This window comes from Antrostomus carolinensis, unplaced genomic scaffold (assembly GCF_000700745.2).
Source record: "Antrostomus carolinensis isolate BGI_N321 unplaced genomic scaffold, ASM70074v2 scaffold31665, whole genome shotgun sequence".
Taxonomy (NCBI): domain Eukaryota; kingdom Metazoa; phylum Chordata; class Aves; order Caprimulgiformes; family Caprimulgidae; genus Antrostomus; species Antrostomus carolinensis.
Window position 1 is genome coordinate 1 of NW_010314830.1, and position 15601 is coordinate 15601.

Here is a 15601-nt window from a genome sequence, read left to right on the forward strand (position 1 = left end):
GCGAAGCGGAGTGCCGGGTCACCCCGCCCCAATGCTCCGGGACTGCAGAGGCGCTCCGGTTCCCGGGTCCCAGCGTTTAGCCGAGCCCTGTGCCCAGTTTTGCGGCGGAGGATGAGGAGAAGGCACTGCTGCGGTTCTTCAGATCTTAGTTGCATGCGATGACACAGTTCACAAGCCCGGATCACCCTCTGCCTGTTCTTCCTATCTCTTAAAAACCAACTTGCAGTTTTACACTCGTATTGTTGTGGGACACAATAAGTGACAAAGTGTATTTTGCCAGTTGTTATTAACTTGTTACTGTTACTTATCGTCCATTTGCAGAAAGAACAGTTCTACTCTGAGCAACACTCTTCCTTGATTAACAAGGCCTACCAAACTCTCCTGAACCCTTTGAGCCGTGGCCTCTATCTAGTAAGGTGTCCCTTATATATTTTGTCGCTGCTCCCATAAATAATCATAGGTAGCTGCAGCAGCTGGTGCCAGTGTAATGAATCTGAACTTTGACGCATAATTAAGATGCTAATTTGTGTTCCTCTGAAGAAGAGGATTACCAGGGATTGAAGGGAGACCAAAACCAAACTTGTCCAAAAATTAGTCAGCTTTTCCACTATGTTCTTTAACACTGTACTGATCATTACCATCTCATTTGCTGCTCATGTTACGCTAATTTGTTTCCCTCACCGCACACTGTTTGGCCACAGCTGTTCCCTTGAAATTTCAGTCTAACCCTGGGCAGCCTACCTTAGATTTTTTTTTTTTTTTTCATTTCATCAACTGCTGATTTTTAAGGTCTACCTATGGAGTTAATTTTATGACTGACTCTGTTTATGCACATCTCATGGAATAAACTGGAAGTTTATCAGATATGAATCTCAGTGAGCCCTACTAAAAGACTTAATATTCAAGAAAATAATTTACGTTGAAATACATGTAAGAATGAGTATTTCAAAACTCCCATTTTCCTCACCAGCTGGAGCTGAATGGAGTAGAGCCAGCACAAGAGACAGACTGTGATGCAGACTCGGTGTTTCTCACGGAAATAATGGAAATTAATGAGAAATTAGCAGAGCCTAAAAATGAGGATATCCTTGAAGAAATTGAAACTTTAATTAAAGGTAGGTTATGATCCGAGGGCTTTACACAGAACTAATTTACTATATCTTGTATAACACGAGAGCCTCTTAGTATTTCTAACTTGCATTAGTCTTGAATTGACTCATTGCAAGAGCTTCCCCCCAAAACCAATGTTGTCTTTACCAGTTTGTACCACCTAAACATCAAATCTGGCTTGAGAAAATCTGTATAACCATACCTGTGCCAATGGCAAAATAGGTTTGGGGGTTTTTTTGTTTGTTTTGTTTTGTTTTTTTTTCAGCAGATCAGGGCAAGTACCCTGTTCTAAAAGAAAGAAAAACTCAAAGTTTAATAAAATGCTTGACTGACCATATTAAATAATTTCTTCAGTTATAAAGAAGTCTGTAAACCTGTTTAAAGAAATAAATATATGTGTTTGAAATTATAATATTAAAAAAGTAATTGACAGCAATATTATGGAGAGCTCTTTTAGCTCCCAGAAGACTATGAGACTAATAATTAAGTTTCCCACCACAATCATTATGCAGTGGTATTAAATATATTAAATATGTAACAAAATGTGAATGAAATAATTTGTTTTACAGTTAAACAAGAAGAACTGACCAAAGAGGTGACTGCAGCTTTTGAAAGAGGTAGCTATTTCTATGAAATATTTAGCTACCATACATATCGGTTATAAATGCTTAAAAAAACCCACATTCTCTTATTGGCAAATATTACCTGAACTGCAAAACTGAAATACTGCATAAATAAGTATTCCTTGTTTGGTATTTAAAATAGATACTTCTAAGCTGACCTTTCTGCTGATTCGGGAAATTCAGAACCTCACAATTAATTAAAAAAAAAAAATCCAATACAAAATTTCCAGTTAATTCAATTTGCTTCAAAATGATCACTTTGAGTGGGAGTGCAGATGCAAAGAATTTGTTTGTTTCCCAGAATACTGGGAAGGACAGACTCTTCTTAATCAAACTTACCACCTATTCTGAGGTTTCAAACTTGGATTTGGGAGCTCTTGCTCTGCAGACTCAAAGCTGTCAGCAGAGTAGTAGGTGCTGTTCTTTGCAGTGAACATCAGGACAGGACCACTTCTGCTGCTCGCCACGGAAGCTGTACGGCAGGAAAAGTCCTGGTGCCCCATTTAGCTTCAAGTTTTAGGGACTTCTGTGCAAGAATCAACATAACTTTATTCCACAACTAGTTGATAGGCAGGAGATTGAACCATTCCAGACTAGCTTCTTACTCTGGGAAGAAACCTTTACATGTCTCTCCTGGGTCTTGGAATGCTTTAATCGTCAGGTTTATGTAGTATGTTCTAATTGTAAAACATCAAACACAAAGTAGTGCTGACGAGGCCTACATGCGAAGGATTATAACCACCTAATTTGTCATTCCTTGTACCATGAGAGTTAAGGATTGTTACATCTGTCCTTGTCAGGAGGTTTATCACCTACTTTCCCCTCCAATTGTTTAATTAAGGAGAAACTGTTTCAGTATCACTTTTGGAATTGACACTATCTGCACCAGAGTCCTACAAATCTTTTGCATTTTTCAGTGATGGCAGTTGGTCTAATTACATGCATTAAAAAAAAAAAGTTTGTCTTGTCCATATACTTAAAGTTCCCCATCAGCTACGTCACTACTACAGCAGTCATTAAAGGGTACTCATGTTACATTATTTTCTGAATTGTACCTTTTCAGATGTTTTGTGGAACACCTCAGTTGAGGTGTTTCAGAACCATCCAAGGTGAAAATAATAGGCTACATGGTTTATGGGTCCTTACAACGCGCAGTTCTTAGTCCTGAAATGCGTGCTGTCATTGAAATCTTGAAATTAATTTTGAAAATGGAAATTCAGCCCTCCTTCTGTAAACTAATAACGGTTTATTTCTTTTCAGATGACCTTCAAGAAGCTAAGAAGCTTCTAGCCAAAATGAAATATTTTGCAAACTTAGAAGATAAACTAAAGCACAAGAAGATCCCTTCCTGATACTGCCTGCTTTACCATTAAGAGTTATTTCAAATTAAACAGCTGCTTTAGTTACCAAAATCAGAAAAATTGTGTTTGCCTCCTACCTTTTAATTAAAAGCTTTAATTCTGAGAGAAGGAAGATAAACATAAAAGAAATCCAGTGCTTACTGAACACTTAGTAAGTAACAGAGAGAATCAGGAAATGCTTACAACCAGGAAAAGTTGTAATGGGTAAGGCAGGACTACTGTGCTAGCAGTTACAGGTATGGAAAGAAGTCTCAGAATGGCATACAAATACTGTGTGTAATTAAGATTTCTTACTTTTTGACTACTAAAATATGAAGAATTTATTTTAATATGAGAAAGAGTCCTGGACAAAATGTTAGAGATGAAGCAGAAAGCTCATTCAGTAGGTCTTTCAAGCTCTCTGTAGTCTCCTTGTGTGTGTTCTATCAGCCCATCTTGAAAAATCTGTAAAGGTGAAGTGTATTTGCTTCCTGTCATCTGTCCTCTCGGCTACTTAGTGCTTTTTTGTGATGTTGATCTCAGTTTGCTGGGAATTGACCTTCAAAACTAAAAGAGGTTTGCCTTGTTGCACAGTTTAAAATGACGCTGGGTCAGGGTGAAAAAAATAAACCCAAACTCAAACCCAATAAACTGTTTTATTATTACCCCTATTAGCAAACAAGTCTTTCTGATGAACTTTAGTACAAATAACAGTAATTGAGATAGGTGCTGTACTGTCTTTGTACAGTTACAATAGTAGGACTAGATGAGGAATGTCCTTAAATCTTTCAAATAAGTAAGTTATTTAAGTGAAAAACGGGAACTAAATATCCCCATATATAAACTAGAATATTTCAAATATTGGTTTCTCAGTAGGCCAGTTCTTATTCGAGTTTTAATGCCTCAGACTATTTTACTTGGCAAAGCAGTAACATATGCTTGATTACCCAAATCTGAAGAAGGGGCTTAGAAACAAAAGAGCTACTGAATCATCTGAAGAAATCTGCCGGGAGGAGGAATTCATTGAACACCCTCTGCTGGCATTTCTGCATCCCTGCAACATCAAGCTGTATCTAAACATCGAATCTTCTGTGTAAAATATAACATGTTTTTAACAGCATTTCAGAAAGATTAACTCGCCTTTAATTAAACTTCCTCTAAGTATACAGGGAATTTGATAAGCTACTTGTTCATGGTATTACTCTGCTGATTTAGAAGATGCTGTTCATAATTCTCACTAAAGTTCCATTACAACTGTGAAATTACACAGAATTTTTTAAGAATTCATCACGGAGTTGCCTTCTTTCATAAAGCTCTGTTTCCTTTTTTTTGATATTTCTTCCAAAATTAAGCTTGTGAAATTCCTTTTTGATTTCCAGAAAAGATTTGTTTTTTGTCTCAGGAATTACAAGGAAGATGAAAGCAGCAACTAAGGAGCACTCCAGTAAGAACACCAGAAAACAATACTGTTTCAGTCCATTCTGAAAATAAAATTGATTTGATTGCAACATATTTCAAGTATAACAGCAGGGCTGGGAAAATAAAAAGCTTTTTGTTTCCATTTAATAAAAAGACATTCAGCCTATCCTTACCTTACATTTAAGTTTTATTTATTTATAGGTAAAAGACTACCAAGCGCCATGCAATACACTTGGTAGTCTTTTAATAAAAAAATAATAATAATAAACCATGTAAACACACACTAAACTATTCACAATGTAATGACAGGTCAGTATTAGCTACTTAACTATTGCTTATTTTAAAATTACATTATTTATCTTTTTTCTGAATGATTATTAGCATTTTTGAAAGCTATACATTGAAAAAAATGAACTGTCTTTCTTGAAAAGCAGAGTTCAACCAAGAAGGGACTTTCAAATCAAGATACCCCTCTGAGTGCTGATTCTGTGTGTTCTGTTCCCACGAATAAGTGCTAAAACTGAAAATAAAAAGCTAGAAATGAAAGTCTGTATTGTTTTTCCTAATAATCTTCCTGATCACAGAACCCTCTTATGTAAGTTTAGCAATCTCTCAGAGATGTGAACCACTAGACCCAAATACTACTTCTATTTTACGTTGACATAAAAGCACAGGCACTATTAAGAAATGTGTTATTTGAATCTCAGTATCTGATTGAAGTTTTTCTAGTTTTGATACCTTCTCCATTTTTTTAATCTGGTCATGACAACTACCCTTATGCATTCCTTTTAATTTATCATATTTTATGATTTTTTGTTGTTATCTAGAAAATACTTTAAGAGGGACTGAATCTAGGTATACTCGGTTGAGAGGTATGTGCATCCTACATTTAAGTGTTACTGTATCAGAAAAAGCAATTTCATGGAACCTGACAGAAGATTAAATGGGAGATGAGGCAATTAGGAAAATGTGTTATGCATACTTACCACTATGAAGGGAAAAAGCATTCCTATCATGAAGAAACTAATCCAACTCACAGTCCCCCCTATCATGTAAGCAGCAGGACGTGAAGACTGTATAAATAATTCAGCTGTCAGGGTATTTGTTATGCCACCTGGAGGAATGAGTTTCAGAAACAATAGATTATTACGTTAAATGTCCATTTGCGGTATTTCCAATGCCAGAAAAATTGAGTTGTTCAGTTTCAGACTATGGGAGACTGATCTGCTCTAATTAGATGGGCTCCCTCGCATTTCTTAACCAGAGCATCAGCTGCCTTGCAGCAAATACTGCCCGGCATACACTGCAGCGCTACTGACACCCCCCCGGCCCCAGACACACATTTCACCACTTCAAACAGTCGCTACTGTGCAATACCTGGTCCCAACCCAAAGCTCAAGATGAAGGCAAATATAGATGTCATGCTCACATAAGGCACCCACGAATACAGTTCCTGGAACAGAAGAGAATAAAAATGTTTCGTTCAGATTTTTATAATCTAGTTTTAAAGTTTGGCTTAACAGTTACATTTCCTTTTGCTATTTTATTGCAACTAAGACCAACAGTCAGTCATGGCTGTTTACAGCTAATTTATTTAACAGTACTTCTTCAGAGAATTTAAATATTGTTCATTTAATATTTTTTACTAAATAGAGTCTAGTACTTCTGTCAAAATTTATAATTAGTCCGCCAACACTAAAAATTGACACCAATATTGAATATAACAATTATGTGTTGTTATTAGTTTTAACATTTTGTCAGTGGGTTTTTTTGGTATTTTATATTGATCCCATGAGTTCGTTGTCATTAAACACTTCCACAGCATGACTTCACATTATTTATCAATACATAAATTTCAATAGTGAATAAACATGAGATTACTATATACAGATTAAACTAGGTGCATTAGAAAGACCAAACAGCTTGAAATCCCCTTATTCAAAAGCAAACCAAGAAATTTACAAAACTTACAATAAAATAATTAAGCCTAGGCCTCTGCCTAACAGCTGGCTCATTCAGCTTTCTGCCTGGCCGAGCAGCTCCTTTTACTCCAACCACACAGAAATCACTGTAGCTGCCTCTTCTGTGGCTGGTTTGCCAATCTGCGCAGCCCCTAACCCCGCTGTCCCTCCAAACGTCTGACCTGCAACGTGCCTGCGCGTGATCCGCCCGTTTAAAGCCAGCTCTAAACACTGATGGTGTGGACAGGGAAAGAATTGCAGCGCTTTAATCCCACCTTTGTCAAATAAGGATTTATCAGGCAACCAAGTACTGACTAAATTGAGTTGCTCACCGCTGGAGCTACATCTACATAATCTTGCTTGGATTACCCAAAGGTACCAATAAATATTAAAATACAGTACAGTCTGACAATGTAGAGACAGACTTCCTCTAAATGTTAATTTCAGTAGGTTTGTGGGGCTGACTTACTTGAGCTGATACAGTATACAGAACAATTTACAATACTACATCGAAGTGAGGCAGGATATTGTCTTCACATGATAAATTTAAGGCACTGAGTATCTCTAGTGAGTTTCCAATGGTTTTGGTGAAATTACACTTCATGGATTTAAACGTCTTTTGAATTTCAGCATCTTTACAGTATTTTTTGTTTGATTGTTTGCATTACAATTAACTGACTGAAGTGGACCCTAATGCTCAATATCATCACTATGTAGTATTTCATCCTAAAATTACCTTAAAAGTTAGAAAAAATGCTGTTATGTCATCACTTAGTTTTGTCAGCAAACGCAGCTGCAGCTTTAAGACAAATACATGATCAAATCTCAGCTGAGAGCAGTCTCTTATTTTAGGGAAATACAGTTGCAGAATTGATCAAATCTTTCAATTGCTGACATCTTTTATGCAGCTGTTTATAAACCTATGCAGCTCTTCCAGCCTGAGTGTTGCAGATTTTCACTCACTATAGACATATCATGTAATATAAATGAGTCCTTCTTTACACCTGGTAAGTCAGAGAGACTGTTAAAACAATGCTCCAAAGCATCATAAGGAGATAACCCCCAATGATGAGGTATCTTCTTCCCAGGTAGTCTATCAGTAAGCCCTGTGGACAAGACATAATTTTCTGTTACTATATTGATCTATTTTCCCATGTTCTTAAAAAAGAATCATTACTCTTTATGCTAGGAGGTAGAAGAAATTGTTACTTACACAGGTGAGGGCTGTGAGGCATTCACAAGCTCCAGTGCCGAGTGTCACATATGGGATTTTTTCTGCTGGGATCCCAGCTTGTTCAAAAATGTAAGTTGCATAGAAATAAATCTACAACACACACACAAGAAAGGGGCATTGTCAGTAGTTAAATCGCACCTGGAAACAAAGGCAGGTTCATACTAAAGGTGCAGCTCAATGTATTTTACATTGTGAGTTATTAATTTGATGTAAACAGCAAGAAGAATCTGTTAAATTCCTATCTAGGTAAATGTGTTGCTATCATGAAAGCAAATACTTCACATTCTTAAATCAGACACAATGGGATAAGCTGACCCACCTTTATTTACTTTTTCAGAAGATGTAAACACAAGTACTAAGTAATTCTTTAAAGAAATTTACATACCAGAAACACAGAATTGAAAAAAAAAGGAAAAAAAAGAGAAACACAGAAATAATAAAAAAATATTTTCTTTCCCACTTATCCCATTTCTCTGAGCGTCTCTACATGAATCCTTCATGTTAACAAAAGGTTGAAAAACAGATGTAAATTAATTATTAAAGCTGTTTGTATGTATGAAATCTTACAGCATTTATCCCACTGAGCTGTTGGCCCATAGTCATCACAATCACAGTAATAAGCTGCCATCTCACACCACGATCAGTGAATAATTGCCAGGGCTTCTTGGGTTTCTCCCCATCCAAGGCAGAACATTCCTGTTGTATGTCTTCCATCTCCCTTCGATACTCTGAAGAACCATGAAATCGCTTCAAAGCTAAAAAAAGGAGAAAATCAGTTCTCTTATGATTATCTATTGACCACAACTTCTGGAAAATCATCTCTTTCCCCTAAGACATCATCTCTTTTCCAGTAAAAAGCTCTCTAATTTTTCAGCTACTTACACTGTCTCCTTTTTATTACATTATTTTTAATTATTTCTTACAGAAGTATCACTGAATGGAAGAAAATACCTGATGTAACTGATACTTAACCTGTGACGTGACCAGAGAAATGAACAATCCAGTGAGAAGTTAAGTAGTTCAGGTACGTTAATTCATCCAAGAGAAAAATTATGAAACCTTTAGAGATTTCATTAGAGAGTAACAAAACACAAACTTATATTTGAAATGAGATAATCAAGTTTTGTTCATAATCCATTATAGACTCCTGAGTTCCACAATCCCTCTTTCTGTATAAGCTCACTGGAAGAAAAAACGTGGGCCAAAAAAGCACTAGGCAATATAACTGTGCTGTGCTGATAAAGAGAAAAGGAAAATCTGGAAACCAATATACTCATTGTACCCTTCTGAAGACACAGAAAAAGCAAAAATGCTGTAAGTTACCTTTGGCACAGCTCAGCTCATCACCTCTGTCAATAAGAAGATATCTGGGACTTTCAGGAAACCACGGCAGGAATAAAAGTTGGGCAAACGCTGGGAAGCAGCTGCTAGATAGCAACAGAGGCCAATACTTTTCTCCACCTAATAATTCCCTGAGAGGTGTGAAAAAAAAGAAGGAAAAAAGTGCCAAGTAATTAACTATTGGTGACTATTCAGAAGACTTTTGAGAGGAAGATGTTTGTCCTTTGAGAGAAGTTCCCTTTTAACCAGTTACCTACATCTTGTGAACCGCAGCGGAGAGGTTGAGAAAATATTTTCCAGCCACTCTGAAATCAGATTTTACTCAGGAAGAGGTGAGCAACACTACTTTACTGCTGCTTATTGTTGTGTTAGTCCTAAGCATTATTTTCAGGTTTGCCAAAGCAGTATTTTCTAGCAATGTGGGAAGGTAATAGCATATAGACTTCAACTTAAAGTCGCCAACAGCCTTTCCATCTGCTTTTGAGAATCACACAACAATTTAGGATAGAAAGGAACTCAGAAAATCATCTGATTCCACCTCCCGTTCAAAGCTGATCTAATGAGAAAGTGTATTACACAGAAAGGAATCATTAAAACCGGTATAGTTAGAATCAGCAGGATGATGTATTGTGGGCCATATAAACTTGTTAAAATAGGAAGTGTATTGCATTTTAAATACTGAGCCTAGATTACGCAGTCTGAGGTTTAGATTCTACTTTATTTTGTAGCACTTCACACCTAAAGTATCTAGCAAAATTAGTTAATTCAAAGCTAGCAATAAGAACAAAGAGAAGTCTAAGTGCTTTTGGTAGAGGGACAGAGAAAAAATAGATAATGTGCTGTTACTCAGGGTACTGTCAGTTGCTCTTAGGGCAGTGGAAAGCTTCCAGCAGACTTCATGAAAGAAGCTTTTAATCTTGAGGTTGTGCAGTCTCTGTTCTCAGAACTTTTTAAGATACAATGGGATAAAGTCCCTGGCAACTTCATCTGATCTCACAAGGGACAAAACCACCAGCAGCTACAATACAGAAATTATGAGTCCTTTGCTCTCAAGTCCTGTCTTACAACATCCACTGTCTCCAGCAAGAAACTGGCAAAAAATATGAACTCAGCATAAATACACCTGTTTTACCAATGCTGTTCTGGCTGACCCATCTGAACTGAGAATACTTTCCTGGAGAGATAATACAGATGGTCTGCAGTTGTAGGAATAAGGTGACAAAAGAAGGGTTTTTTCTTACAGGTACACCTTCCGCGTGAATTGATTCACTAATGCTACAATGGCCTCAATGAATGTTTTGCAGGCAGCTACAGGGAATTGGAATTCTTTACATGCAAGTAATGCCAGGCAGGAAAAAAAAAAGCATTTCTAACCTCAAACCAATTATCTGCCCTGTCAGAATTCCCCCAGTCAGAAAGATGGAACTCCCCATGGCCATGCCACCTCTAAGATGTTTTGGGGCAACCTCCCCAATATACAGAGGCTGCACACAGATCCCAATACCTGCAAATAAACAGAAAAAACATTTTCCTATTAACAGATTTTGCTTGAAAAGAGTCACTGAACCAAAACATATAGGAAATAAGACTTAGTTACTAATTTCTCTATTAATTTATCAGCCCTCAGATTCCAGGTTAGACTACAGAACGTTTGTCATCATATCTACAAAGCAGCCCAAAGAATCAGCAGTAACAATCAATTTATCATTTACCATAGTTTACTGAAAGTAGGAATAGGAAATCATTCACCTGAATTTATGCCAATCAAAAATCTTCCAGCAATCAGTAACTCAAACAATCCTGTAGGAAAACTAATCCCCATTAAAATGGAGGCCAGTATTGCTATAATATTATTCATCAAAAGAGCTCCTTTCCTAAAGGGGAGGGGGGGGGGGGGGGAGGGAGAAAAACCAAACACCAATATTAACAAAATCTGCAATAACATGGTTTTTAAAAAGTTTTCCTTTCTGGCAATATGGGAAAAATTAACTTTATACTGAAGGAACATGCTATTCACTGTAAATCCAGATATCTGATACAACTATTTACTCATATTAAAAAAAAAAAAGAGTCTAAACATAAGGATAATATATAAATATGGAAGAAATGTCTGACAAGCTAGGAGTGGGGTTTTTGTTCATTTATCCTATATCTATACAGAACGTGCATGAAATGTTACAAATTACACAGCATGTCCTTACTGGCGTGAAGGCTGCAAATGTCTATGGGGGACCTGTGTTTCCTACCATACAGTGTATACTCCTACCTAGATTTCAATAAATGTAATGGAAAGATTAGACTGGAAGGCTGTAATTCAGGGCTCATCTTTTAAAGGCACATTGAACAAACTGTACAAATTCTACTAGAAAACTCTGCTTTTAAGTGAAAAATATTTACAGTCATTTAAGGTACATTTTCTCCCACTTTTTCCATTTATTTACTTTATATGCCAGTGAGAAAGTAGGAAAGGAAAACACGCTGCTATATGCCTGCTGCTACAACTCACCTGCCTAAGCGAATTGCCATGCTGCCTCCAATAAGGGCTCCGCACAGGCCTCCAAGTGAAAATATAGAAGCAATGACAGACCAAAGAAAAGTCAGCAAATCTGGATTTAGTTCCTTGTGGTAACGACTCATCCAGGTTTCATTTAAGAACCTGTGTATATGCTGCAGTAGAAAGAATGATGAATGTGCAGCATTATGTGTAGCCATACAGTGTAGCACTATAAATAACTCGCACCTCAATTATGAAAACCAATTCTGGGAGCTAACAAAATGTATCATCTTAATTGTATTATATTAAAAACATTGATGACAAGCAGAATCTTCCTTGACCACAATACCAATTCCCACTCCCCATACATCTCAAAGACCACTGAGGATCTTTGCTTTTGTACTCTACCTCAGGAGAGGTTGTATTCCACTAGAGGAGAAACATAACCTTTCCATACACTGCTATGGAAGAGCTCTGAGGTCCTTCTGAATGCAGGGGGGACAGGGTGGATGGGTAAGTCCTGCTTTTTTAGGAACATCTCAGAGGACATAGGTCCCACATAACCTAACAAATTTTACCGTCAGGAGACTCATTCTGACACTTGTTATAATCTTCCTGCCTTAGTGCAATCCAACAGTTCATAGTAAAATCCCTTTCTGCAACTCCAATATTCCTCCACCTTTCTTACAGTATTCATGTGTCAGAACTTTTAAACTGTTATTCCATGTGCTCAGTTTCCTAAAATTTGTCTTTAGAAACTCTTGAACTGACACGTAGCTGTAATCAGAGGCTCCTATTCTTAACCAGCAAACAAAGATGTAACAGAACAAACCTCCTGAACTTTCTGTTTCCAGCATATTCACATGTTCTTTCACAAACATCTTATTTTATCCTTTGTAAAAAGCGTATGATGTTGCAGCAAATTCAGTCTTCACAAGAAAATCAATCAGCTGACAGCAGAAAATTATACCCATCATTTTCACAAGACCATTTGCTCTTGAGTCATCCACAAAATACACAGAATCCTCAAGGCCATGGCAATGGATGTAAAATTAAAAAGTAGGTGAAAAGACCTACAAGATACTCAGACACTACAGATGCAACTTTTTGGCTCTTTAAGAACTTTCTCAGTAAGCTGCTTGTGACAGACAACTGTAACCTTTGTCCCTGTTATCCAGTGACAGGACACATAGGAATGGTTCAAAGCTGCGTCAGAGGGGGTTTAAACTTGACATTAGGAGAAATGGTGGTGACATTTTACAGAAAGGGTGGTCAAACCCTGGAACAGGCTTCCTGGAGATGTGGTCAATGCCCCAAGCATGTCAGTGTTTAAGAAGCATTTGGATGATGCCCTCAATAAAGTGCGTAAACTTTTGGTCAGCACTGAAGTGGTCAGGCAGTTGGACTAGATAATTGCTGTAGGTCCCTTCCAACTGAAAATGTTCTATTCTATTCTATTCTATTCTATTCTTAATGTTCTGGGCTATTTTCCTCAAAAGTGTAACTGAAAGATGTTACTTATTCATTCAGTTACTCACAAACAAATCACATTAAACCATTTTGGAAATCAACAAGAATCCTTCACACAAGAGGAAGCTTGCCTTGGTTTCCGCTGTGATTGCAATAAAAGTGCATTTGGCCTCTTGGCCAGTTAGACAGGATACCTCCATTACCGTAAAACAACCCTGTGGACGAGAGAAATTTTACCTGTGTGGGTGCGTTGATAATGGAAACGTTATACCCATACTGAAAGGTCCCTCCAATTCCAACAGCACAAACAGCCAGAAACAAGGTCCAGCTGGGGAACTAGAGAACAGAAGAGAGGAATGGGCATGAAAAGAGATAGGGCCTTGAACCAACATGCATATAATATCTAGGAGAAAATCACAGTGAAATATATAATGTATTTAGTTTTGAACAGTGAAAGTGTTTAGAAAACTATATAAAGTCTCCAACCCTGAAGCAGGAGAAACATTTCACACTGACTTTGGCCACAGTGACTAGCATATTTCAGAGATGTAACAATTACAAGTATCCAGATTAAGTGTAGGCAACACAACCATTGCACTGCTGACAGCATATTTACCAAATAGTGTCAATGCTTTTGTGAACCACATTGCTCACAGCATCTATTTTTTACAAAAGAATGTTAGGACTGTTTGTGTTTGGTGTTAGAGGCACAAGGACTCACTATAAGAATTAACCAAATCCCCAATTTCTGTGACTCACATTTCATCCGAGATGTGAGAAATAGTATTTTATTACCCTCAGCAAGTCCCTAAATTGATTATTGGATGTCTGCAAGTTACCAGGTGCTAAACCTTAGTATCTTAAATCTCAACATATTATTCACTGATAATAGTATTCAATCTAAAGTTTATTAGCACATATTTTTTAATTTTTCAATTTTTCAATATTGATTACTTAGTTACATTCCTAAATCAATACTTAGGAGCTAAACTCAATAGATTCATTGACTCATAGGTTTTAAGGTCAATAGAAACCACTATTATGATACATTCTAATCTCAAGAAAGTAAAAAATATATTTTTTATGAGGCCACTGGGTCAGAGAAGATCTCTAGAGGTTCATACATACATATATTTGGCTTTCTAATGTGATGCTTCTTGACTTTACTTTTTCTTGAATATAATAGTACTAAAAATAGCATCCAGTTCAAATGTTTAACAACCTTTTCATTAAAAATTAGGACCTAATCATGAGATGAAACATCTCCTATGATAAAGACATTTCTGTGATCAAATTTCCTCTTCCTTCGCAGATAAAGACTGTATCTAATTGTTGTTTACAAGCTTGTACTCCCTGAATTTCTCATTGTAAGGTATGTAGACTAGTTCTTCATCATTTTCATTCTTGGTCTAGTTCCCAGAAATGCTGAGTTATTCCAGATGCTATACTGTATTCTGAAAGAGCTGTATCTTTCCTGAAGATATTTCATCAAAACTTCCTTCATACAGGACTGAAATTCAGAAGTCATTGAAACTGATCTTATTAAAGTAAAAGCTAATTAATATTTCCTTACATTTTCCCAAGGGGAAAAAAAAAAGTATTCTTCTGAACGACAAGGAAAGCAATCAATTAAGCGTAGCAAATAAGGCCTGCAGCGTGTACGGTAGAAAAAATACAGTTAGAGGTAGTAAATATAGGCACTGCACACTCAGACCTTTCTATGAACAAAATACCGTCAAGATATTTTGTGTGTCTCATGGGTACAACATGGAATTTAGAAGAGACAGAAAAAAAAAACTAACAAAAAACCCCAGAATCATTAACATACATCACAAAACTTACATTTTGTTATGACAGTTGCGTTCCTCTTCCTGCCCAATCAGTCTGCTCATTACACTAATATCTTGTGTCACACTGTAGTTTGGTCCCCAATTTTCTTAGAGCACAGACAACAGCCTTATCTGTTCTGTAAGCTACTTAACTCCTGACAGTTTATAAGCACTTTTGTCTCATTTCTGACACATGACACAAACAAAATTCAATTAAAAAAAATAAAATTTAAGAAGTCAATGTAAAACATAAGAATCAGAAAACGTGTTTTTACAGCTTCCATTATATAACACACCTAAGGGTCTAAGGAAAATACAAAACCTTACAAGGCTGCTCATCTATGCATTTTTATTTAAAAGTAAACACGAAGCAATCAGAGAATTTTGCATTTGTGCATCTCTGTCAAAGCTACAAACTCTCTGCAGGATCCATCTTCAGAGGCCAGGGCAGTTCTGCTTACCTTGCTGTGCGTGCTACACCCTCTCAGCAGGTGCTGGTACTCCATTCTTAGCATGGGCTGAATTTGATTTCCTTTGCAAAATTTAGTAAACTACACTACAGGAATAAAAGGTGCCAAAGAAATGAAGTTATTATTGTATTTAAACACAGATTTTTGTTTTCCATCTCTAGCCATTCTTAAAGGTTCACGACTATTTTCAGAGAGAAACGCCAACGTTCACAAAGCCTCAAGAAGCTACACGGCGCCTTCCCGCGGTTAATCCCACAGCACCGGCACCTTCCTTTGAACCAGGGCAGGAAACGCCCGCTCGTCACCCGCT

The 15601-nt window shown here is 37.0% G+C and overlaps 2 protein-coding genes across 2 annotated transcripts; one reads left to right on the forward strand and one right to left on the reverse strand.

Moving 5' to 3' along the window:
* Window positions 1-259: 259 nt before the first annotated feature.
* HSCB (HscB mitochondrial iron-sulfur cluster cochaperone) lies at window positions 260-3145 on the forward strand (the record flags this gene model as incomplete). Its single annotated transcript, XM_010167784.1, has 4 exons — window positions 260-411; window positions 971-1115; window positions 1680-1727; window positions 2994-3145. Coding segments are annotated over 4 exons (437 nt in total), but the record flags the coding sequence as incomplete, so codon positions are not given.
* Window positions 3146-4335: 1190 nt separating this feature from the next.
* LOC104518778 (solute carrier family 2, facilitated glucose transporter member 11) lies at window positions 4336-15345 on the reverse strand. The gene is made up of 12 exons (XM_010167785.2): window positions 15283-15345; window positions 13230-13328; window positions 11535-11695; window positions 10778-10902; window positions 10403-10532; window positions 9011-9159; window positions 8255-8442; window positions 7667-7777; window positions 7458-7559; window positions 5870-5945; window positions 5479-5606; window positions 4336-4554 (listed from the first exon to the last, which is right to left on the reverse strand). The coding sequence occupies exons 1-12, from the start codon at window positions 15334-15336 to the stop codon at window positions 4336-4338; spliced, it is 1542 nt and encodes a 513-aa protein (XP_010166087.2). The 5' UTR covers window positions 15337-15345.
* Between the last annotated feature and the right edge of the window lie 256 nt (window positions 15346-15601).

Bases quoted from the DNA above. Each gene is read 5' to 3' on its own strand.
- LOC104518778 (XM_010167785.2), bottom strand. From the start codon at position 15,336: ATGCTAAGAATGGAGTACCAGCACCTGCTGAGAGGGTGTAGCACGCAC. The intron at 10,533-10,777 runs GTGAATGATTTC...GTTTATTTGCAG, and splicing joins TTTGATTGGCATAAATTCAG to GTATTGGGATCTGTGTGCAG. The intron at 5,946-7,457 runs GTGTAAAGAAGG...CTTCTGTTCCAG, and splicing joins CAGTCTCTCTGACTTACCAG to GAACTGTATTCGTGGGTGCC.